We start from the raw sequence: 10,012 nt of genomic DNA, 5'->3' as shown, positions 1-10,012 counted from the left end.
TTCGAAGACCAAACTGTCTAAAAGGAGTGTATATATATATATATATATAAATATATATATAGGTTAACCTATCTAACTTTTCTTCTTATATTATAACACAGTAAATATCTCAAATATTTTCTACAAACCAAAGTTTGGATTGAGACAAGTAATTATAGAATATTCCCAAATAATTTCAGACAAGTGCATGTGGTTGGATCAAAATTTTGTTGTACCCATGTATTATATTATAAATTATTTAAAATAAATGTATTAACAAAAATTTGAGGATGATATAGAATTCTATATGCCTTAAGTGTAAAATAAAGTATATATGTAAAAAAAAAATATAAATTTTTATTTTATTTTCATTTGTGATTGGAAAAAAATTGTCATTAGAAAAATTGTGGTGATTATATATATATATATTTCAGTTAGGGCAAACTTTATAATTATATATGATAATTGTAAATAGATATTATAAATCGTTGTCACTAAAATTATAACTTTTTTGTAGTGAAAATTCGAGGCAATTTCTTTCTTTGAACACTTTGATTTGTGAATGTTTTGTTTTTGTAGAGATCTTGTCTTAATATTTTCTAGATTTGTCGTTGTTTAATTTACTTTTGTTGACTTTATAAGACTTTGTGCTATTTTTCTCTGGTTTTGAACTTTCTAGTATGATCCAAATCTATTGAAAAACTTAATAAATTAAAGATTACCACCTACCAAAATCCGTTAAGACTTAAAAATGAGTTTGTCTTAATATTTTCTAGATTTGTCGTTTTTTAATTTACCAATTAATTAGTTTGATGGAGCTCGATTCAAAAAACAAAAATCAATTTCCTCCAACAATATTTGTCATATTTTAATTTTTATATTTGACTAATTATATATGAATGAAATTATATTTCACAATATATTTATATCAGTTGTTCTATTGCCACTTCTTTTTTTTCTATCTTATTTTAATGATATAATTGCTTCCAAATATATATCCATTTTCTAAATAATAATTGACATAAATCTACCATTAGATATTAAAGAACAAAACTTTGTGTTATATCACATTCCTCTAATAAGCTCATATATTATTGACATGTTCAATTTAATTAGATATTATCGATCTTACTTAATAAAGTAACAATTTTTGTAATATATAGTTGCAAATAATAACTTTAAATTGAAGCCACATGCAAGTTGCCTATTAAGTTCTAGTCCCTCCTAAATAATTAACCATTCAAATATAATAAGAATAAGCCTATAGTCTATTTTGAAAGATATATCTTCTATATAAAAAAAAAATGTAAAATATGTTTAGATAACAGAAATTTTTTATTTTAACATCTTTTTTTAACTTTAACATAATAATATAAATATTTAACAAAATATGCTTTTTAAAAAATTATTAAAAATAAATATATATAAATTATACTAATATAAATTCAAATATTATAAAATATTATTATTATATTTAATACAAGATATTCAATAATTATATTAATATAAATTCAAATATTATAAAACATCATTATTATAAAAGAAAATTTTTATGGTAGGGACTTCAAAAAGAGCTATAGTGGTAGGACTCTTTTGTGTTCTTAACCTGTGAACAGTTTTCGACGCGATTTTTTTGATGACCGTGTATATCATAGTTATTTAGAGCATTATGCAAATTTTAAAAAAATTCTGAATAATTTACAGTGTCGAAAATTAGTTTAAAAACAGGTTGTTGCACGGATGACTAATTTTTTTATGTGTGTGGAAAATAATATGTTTGAACCTAGTTTTTGGCACTGTCACTACAACAAAAATGTTATTTACCGGCGGAAATATTACCGGCGGAGATAGTCCGCCGGTAATAATACAATCTTTACCGGCGGAAAACGAATTCCGCCGGTATTAATCTTATTTTTTATTTTTAAAATTTTTTTAATTATTACCAGCGGACAACCCGCCGGTAATAAGTAGTACCGGAGACCGATTTCAAATTAATTTAATACCGGCGGGATCCCACCGATAATACTTAATACCGGCGGGTTAATACCGGCGGATCCGCCGGTAATAGTTATAACCGGCGGGTTAATACCGGCGGACCCGCCGATAATACTTAATACCGGCGGGTTAATACCGGCGGATCCGCCGGTAATAGTTATAACCGGCGGGTTAATACCGGCGGACCCGCCGGTAATATCGTAGTACCAGCGGGTTAATACCGGCGGACCCGCCGGTGATGTCTTATTACCGGCGGAGACCCGCCGGTAATAATATTATATAGTCTCTCTTGGCATTTTTTCCCCCATTCGTCTCCCTCACCCGTTTTCTCTCCTTCTCCATTTTCAGTTTAATTTTACAGTTCGTTCCCTCTTTCTCTCTTTCGCCATTTTCATACTTATTTTTCATTTTTAATTTTTCCAATAAGATGTCGTTTATATATATATATATACTTTGTTTCAGGTGGCTTGTGACAACTTGGGTTGAGTTTCACTTCGATAAAACTTGGCTGTTTTCTCGGTATGTTGTATATTTTAAATTATTCAACTTGGGTATATATATATGTCTGAAATTGATTGTATGAAATTGATTGTGTGTATGTATTTTCATTTCAGACTTTCGTTTACAGTGTTGGGTAGTATTTCTATTGCCATTTTGGTGGAAGAAGACAAACAAGTATGTGCTGTTCTATTTAATAACTGATTATTGTGTTCTATATATTATTGTGTTCTTTATTATTTACTAGTCATGTCTCTTGGTGGTTAGATATCTATCATGAAATAGGCAATGCTGTATCTATAACATAAGAGTAAAATAGGTTACTCTTATGCTTGTTCAATTATACATGTATATGATGGTTGTTACATTTTCGTTATTGATTCATTTGTACATTTTCGGTATTGGTTTTAGTTTAGTATGCTTTCATGCTCACTGTGATAATAAATGATTAGTTGTGGGTTGTAACAACATTAGTTTTTCAATTGTAAGAATGATAGTTCTCTTTTCTTTACTGTGTTAAATAGTTTAAATTATTTTAATATAGAAATTGAAAATTTTATTTAATAAAATTTTTTACAATTAATAATGATTAATTAAAAATTACTACATATCTTATAATAATTTATTTTTTATTAAATAACATTATCTATTTAAATACTTTAATTTAATTTAATACAAATCTTAAAAATTAATAATGATTAATTAAATAGTTAATATTATTAATTATATAATTTAATAGTTAATGTTATCTAATTAATAATATTCACTATTATTAAATTATTTTAATATAGAAATTAAAAAATTTATTTAATAAATTTTTTTACAATTAATAATGATTAATTAAAAATTACTACATATCTTATAATAATTTATTTTTTAATTTTTTAATTAATAAAAGTTTGATTCAACATTATTTAATTAAATAATTTAATTTAATTATTTATTAAATAACATTATCTAATTGAATAATTTAATTTAATTTAATACAAATCTTAAAAATTAATAATGATTAATTAAATAGTTAATATTATTAATTATATAATTTAATAGTTAATGTTATCTAATTAATAATATTCACTATTATTAAATTATTTTAATATAGAAATTAAAAAATTTATTTAATAATTTTTTTTACAATTAATAATGATTAATTAAAAATTACTACATATCTTATAATAATTTATTTTTTCTGTCCCGGTATGCTTGTGATTGATGGTTGTTGACTACAACCATCGATTACAGGGATATCGGCACAGAAATGATAAGTTTAAAGTATTAACAATAAAATAATGAAATGAATTTTTTTTAATGTGAATAAAATTATATAATAAAACATCATAAAATAACATAAGATATTATAATATTGCATAAGATTTAAAAAATGATAACAAATTTTTTTGTTATCCATTCCTATTCATATTACTAAAACTCACAGACTCTTGTAACACTCTAGATGGCGATTGACAAGACTTGGACAACATTGAGAAATCGTGCTTGTCAAGAATATTGGAATGGTCTACAATCTTTTTTGAGGATGGCCTCGGAATATAAGGATTCTGATGGAAGAATTAGGTGTCCGTGTGTCAGATGCATAAATAACAGGCTTGAAATTTTACCTGTTGTCGAAGCACATGTATTCGATTGGGGATTTTATCAAGGTTATGAGAGGTGGATTTATCATGGGGAAACGGAACTAGATGTTGTTGATGAGGTAGTTGATGATGATGAAGTTGACGAGATGATTCCCATAGTGGAGGACTTCCTCTTACCGACAACTGAGCAAGTAGACAATAGTGGCGCAAGTGAATATTACGACGAGTTATTTGAGGAGATTGAAGCTGAGTTGTATCCTGGATGTGATTGGATTTCTTCCCTTAACTTCTTAGCTAAGCTATTACATTTGAAAGTTAGAGGGAAGATTCCTAACAACATATTCGATGAATTATTGAAGTTGTTAAAGCTTTCCTTTCCGAAGGAAAATAAAATTCCATCAACATACTACGAGGCTAAAAAGAGATTGAAGAAATTAGGGTTGGGATACGAGTCGATTCATGTGTGCCAGTATGATTGCTGTTTATTTTACAAAGAGCATGCAAACAAAGAGGAATGTCCAGTTTGCGGAACTAGTCGATGGGTTACTTTTGAAAAAACTAAAGGAAAAAAGTTGCCGCATAAGGTGATGCGTTACTTTCCATTGACACCCCGGTTGAAAAGACTATACAGCTCAAGGCTTACAGCGAAGGACATGCTATGGCACCACACTGGGAAATCGAAAGAAGATGGAGTGATGCGACACCCGGTGGATGGGACGGCGTGGAAGAACTTTGACGTCAATCATCCTGGTTTTGCAAGTGATCCTAGGAATGTCCGTTTAGGCTTAGCTGCTGATGGATTTAATCCATTTGGCAACATGAACCTCGCATACAGCATGTGGCCTGTGGTGTTGGCGAACTATAATCTTCCACCTTGGTTATGTATGAAAGACAACAATTTGATGCTGACCATCCTTATTCCTGGTCCAAAATCACCGGGTAAGGACATAGATGTATTTCTAAGACCATTGGTGGATGAGTTGAATGAGTTGTGGGCTAACGGAGTTGTTACGAGAGATAGTACGACCAACACTATGTTCAAGCTGCGCAGCCCTTTTATGGACAGTCAATGATTTTCCAGCTCGAAGTAGTTTGTCTGGATGGAGTGGTCAGGGATACAAAGCTTGTCCTACATGTAATGAAGACACATCTTCCATTCGAGTGATCGGTAAGACATCTTATGTTGGTCACAGAAGATTCTTGCCCAGTACACATCGAATGAGAAGGAACACTGAGTTTGATGGACAAATTGAGAGAAGACGTCCTCCTAAACAATTTACTTGTGAGGAAATATTAGAACAAGTGAACAACCTTCCACCCCAAGTTCCTGGAAAACACTTGCAGTTTGGAGGTGTGAAACGTAGAAGAGTTGCGGAAGATAGAAATTGGAGGAAAAAAAGCATCTTCTACGAGCTTGATTATTGGAGTACAAACATTTTAAAACATAACATTGATGTCATGCATGTCGAAAAAAATGTGTGCGATAGTCTCCTCGGCACAATCTTGGACAATGATAAGTCTAAGGACACCACTAATGCAAGATATGATTTGAAGAAGATGGGGGTAAGGGAATCATTGTGGATTTATGAAGATGAGAGTGGAAAGTTGATGAAGCCGCATGCTTCTTACGTGTTAACTCATGCTCAGAGACAACAATTTTGTCAATTTATTAAAGAAGTGAAATTTCCAGATGGCTTTTGTTCAAATTTGAAGAAAAAAGTAATCGAGAATGAAACAAATATCATTGGGTTGAAATCCCACGATTGTCATGTTATAATGCAACGATTATTGTCTGTGGGTGTTCGCAAGTTTCTCCCAAAAGATATATCGACCACCATTTCTGAACTATGTAGTTTTTTCAGGCAACTATGTTCGAGGACTATAAATGTTACAGATATGGAGGAAGCACAAAAAGACCTTGTTTTGATATTGTGCAAGATGGAGTTGATCTTTCCTCCGGCGTTTTTTGATATAATGATTCACTTGGTCTTACATTTGCCTGAAGAAGCAATTTTGGGTGGACCGGTATTTATGAGATGGATGTATCCTTTTGAAAGGTACATGAAAAAATTGAAGAACTACGTGAGAAATAAAGCTCGTCCTGAAGGGTCAATAGCTGAAGGCTATGTCGCTGATGAGGCTATGACATTTTGTTCGATGTATTTCAAAGGGGTTGAAACTAAATTTAATCGTCTTGATCGCAATAAAGATGAGGTGTATGTCCCACGACACCTTACTGTGTTTCAATCTCAATGTCGTCCCCTAACAAAGGGAACTCTCAAGCCTCTCGATCTTGCGACTCGTGAAATGGCTGAATGGTTCATCATTAACAATTCACCCGAAATTCAGGATTACTTAGAGTAAGTTTATTCCCTTTAAAGTGAAATTTATGTTTATTCCAAATTATTTTATCTAATGTAGTCAAAGCTTTCAAATTTACAGCGAACACCTAGTAGAGATCAAACTGAAATTCCCAGATGGTGATCATAATCTTTTACAGAAGAAAATTTTTCGCCAGTGGTTTCATAAGAAGGTAAAATTGAGATTATTTTTAAACCTTTATTATTGTAATGATATTTTTATCATTCTAATATAGGTTTATTAATTTATTTAGATATATGACTTGCACAAACAAGGATCTTTAGAGAATGGTGATGAGTTGCTAGCTTTAGCATCTGGGTCAGATCACTTGGCAACATACTACGAAGGTTGTATAGTTAACGGTGTTCGATTTATCGCTTATGACCGAGATCAAAAGCGCACCACACAAAATAGTGGAGTGTCTGTTGCGGGAACTGAAGGTTTTAACTATTATGGCACGCTTCAAGAAGTACTGGTCTTATCTTTCACTGGTGCATATTCAGTTGCATTGTTTAGGTGTAAATGGTTTAACACTGATCCAAGCAAGAAGAAAACAATCACTGAAAATAATATCACCAGTATACACGTTAGTAGCGAATGGTACAAAGATGAGCCTTATATACTTGCTAGCCAAGCTAAGCAAGTATTCTATCTCGATGATCTACTTAGAGGCCGACACTGGAAAATTGTTGAGGATGTCAATCACCGTCAAATTTGGGACATCAAGGACGATGAAGCTGATGCAGATGTTGATGTTGTACATGACAGAAACTCATCAAATTTTGTGTTGACCGTGGATCTCGGTCAGTTGGTTATGGAATCTCATGAACCTGCAACATATATTGGCACTATACAAAATTCACCTGCTGATCAATTAGAAGAAAATTTCATAAATGATGACTTAGGCGAAGAAGAAGTCGATGAAGAAGATGAATTGCTAGTTGATATTTGTGAAGATGATGTTAATCATGTGTCTCCGATTGATGTTAATTTAATTAATGATGAAAGTGATAGTGATTATTCTACTTAGTTTTTATATTTTTGTAATAAAGACAATTGTTTAAAATATAATATATGAGACTTGTAATCATGATGTTCATTTCCATTGGTGATATTTGATACTAACTAACAATTTAATACTAACTAATCATTTTTGTTCCTAAGTACAATGTCAGCAGATATAGCCACCTCTCACGGCGGAGATGGTGGAGGTCTAGACCCGCCAGATCCTAGTAGAGTACCCTCTTCCTGCGAGTCAGGTTAATAATAATTTTCAAAATTTGCTCATAGCTTGAAAGTCAAGCTCAACGAATGTTTAAATATAATATTAAAATTTCAAATTTTGGTTATTCTTCAAAATGTGGATAGCTGAAGTGCCGAGAAGAAAGGGTCGTGGCCTGGCTAATTCGAAGCCACTTGAAATTCGAAGGCGAAATGCTGGGAAACCACTAGATCTTCAGCTTGATCCTAGGACGGACAAAGTGGTTGGCTTGGAGGACCAAGCTTTTGTCCGCGAGATAGGCCTCCAAGTCACTTTGTTGTTGCCAGGACATTACTTGGATTTCGCTGATGTACCTCAACAATTTAAGGAACAAGTCGTACAAAGGATGAAGGTACAAATTTAGAACAAGTCTTGTGGTATAATTTTTTTATTAAAATCATTTACAAACTAAACTAACGTGTTATTTTGAATGTAGTATTTTTATAATGTTGATGGTCATCCAGAACCCGAGAGAGTTATGAAAACTATCTACACAGAGATGCGCAAAAGATATTCTGAGAGAAAGAACATCAGACATACTCACTTCAAAAAATATTACTCTAATCCGGAAGATTTGCAGAGTGTTTTAGTTGCCCCACCTGACCATTGCTCCAAGGAGAGTTGGAAAGATATTGTTCAGTTGTTTTTGAGCCCAAAATTTATCGCGCGATCCAACCAAAACAAGAAAAACAGAAAAGAAATGAAGTATACATCGACGCAAGGCACAAAATCGATGGCAGCTAAGCGTCACCAATTTGTAAGTAAAAATATTAATTTAATTTAACAAAATTTTACATTCTAACTTCCTATCTCTAAATTTGTATAGGCGAACCCTGATGAACATGTTATTGATACTTGGAAAGATAGCCATTTGAGAAAATCGACAAAAGTTTTTGTCAACGACACAGCTCGAGAAACTTTTGTAAGTTTAAACTTTTGTGTTATTATTTTCATTAAACTATGTTACTGATGTGTTTCTAACACTTTTTATGAACAGGAAAAAATGACGGAAGAGCTTGAGAGGGCACGACTTCAAAGCCAATCTCAAGGACCGACGGAGGGATCTGAAACTGGATCTGCTGCTGAATCCTCATCGATCGATCAGTACGAGATTATGAGTAAAGTACTTGGGGAGAGGTCTGACTTTCAAAGAGGAGTAGGTTACAGCAAAGGCAAAGGGAAAAAATCAGCTTCCAGCTCCACAAGTCAAAGTCAGTCACAGGCCCAACCTGCTCATACACCTCAGGAAGACATGACTACTATGGCGGAAATGATGAAGTCAATGCGTGAAGAGATCCGGATGTTGAAATCTCAACAAGGTCCATCTGGTAATCCTCAGCATACCAGTACAGAAGCTGAGTCGCGGTTTGAAAGCCTTCTCCAACGATATTTACCATCACAACCTGAAGGTGGTATATCTTCTCATAGTCCACCTCCTTGGTCGATGCCACAACAACAACAACATGTGTATCCACCTCAACAGAATTATCCAAACACGTATGGACGCTCCTCCCAGTCCCCTCCTTTTTATTACCCCGACCTCCCTACAGGATCTCAGACGTCACATCCTAGGCAGCAGCATCCACAGCAGATGTATGGTCAATTTGTGAGTTCGTCGCAGCAGCAGAGGTATGGTCAGTTTGAGAGTTTTTTGCATCAGTCTCCCTCGCCGCGACCACATGCTCGACAATTTAGGTCATCTTCGCAGCATCACACTACACAAGCACCACAGTTTGCTTCACCACCGTTGCCGCGCCCTAATACTAGTGATCAAGATATTGATCTTAACGAATATTTTACACCAAGTTGGCCTGATCAAAACAATAATAATTAGATTATGTTTTTTAATTATATTAAGACTGAAATTTTATTATGTTTATTTTATAATTAGTTTATATGTAATTAAAATGAGACAATTTGTATTTTATTAAGTTTATATGTAATTAAAATGAGACAATTTGTATTTTATTAAGTTAATTTTATGATTAATTACAATTTTATTTTTGTTTGATGAATATTAATTGTGTTATTAATTATAATATATGTTAAATATTATTATTTTTAAATAAGTATTATATGTATATTTATTAAGAAATAAAAAAAAATTAATTGTTTTATTTTAATATTAGTAATTTAATACCGGCGGATTATTAGAGGCGGAACCCGCCGGTAATAAACGGGCCAGACGGGGGTCAGCGTTGCACATCACCGGCGGGTCCCACCTCTATTAATCCGCCGGTAATAATACAATACCGGCGGATGGTGTCAGTCGGTCGGTAATGGTGATAATACCGACCGATTATTAACGGCGGGTTTTTACCGGCGG

General features: G+C 32.6%; 2 protein-coding genes across 3 annotated transcripts; both read left to right on the top strand.

Annotated features, from left to right (window-relative positions):
* Nucleotides 1–2,223: 2,223 nt before the first annotated feature.
* LOC133812289 (TOM1-like protein 6) lies at nt 2,224–9,690 on the top strand. Of its 2 annotated transcripts, none has more exons than XM_062246268.1 (3): nt 2,224–2,493; nt 2,589–2,649; nt 8,966–9,690. In XM_062246268.1, the coding sequence occupies exons 1-3, from the start codon at nt 2,402–2,404 to the stop codon at nt 9,518–9,520; spliced, it is 708 nt and encodes a 235-aa protein (XP_062102252.1). In that variant the 5' UTR covers nt 2,224–2,401; the 3' UTR covers nt 9,521–9,690. The 2 variants fall into 2 exon arrangements, with proteins under 2 accessions (XP_062102252.1, XP_062102253.1); XM_062246269.1 differs by having other exon boundaries at nt 2,228–2,493; nt 8,937–9,687.
* LOC133812290 (uncharacterized) lies at nt 7,591–8,926 on the top strand. The gene is made up of 3 exons (XM_062246270.1): nt 7,591–7,684; nt 7,794–8,038; nt 8,123–8,926. The coding sequence occupies exons 1-3, from the start codon at nt 7,594–7,596 to the stop codon at nt 8,468–8,470; spliced, it is 684 nt and encodes a 227-aa protein (XP_062102254.1). The 5' UTR covers nt 7,591–7,593; the 3' UTR covers nt 8,471–8,926.
* Nucleotides 9,691–10,012: the final 322 nt, after the last annotated feature.

Source organism: Humulus lupulus, unplaced genomic scaffold, assembly GCF_963169125.1.
Source record: "Humulus lupulus unplaced genomic scaffold, drHumLupu1.1 SCAFFOLD_103, whole genome shotgun sequence".
Lineage (NCBI taxonomy): Eukaryota > Viridiplantae > Streptophyta > Magnoliopsida > Rosales > Cannabaceae > Humulus > Humulus lupulus.
Note: the sequence above shows the minus strand (reverse complement) of the source record. Positions and strands in the feature narration are given on the sequence as shown.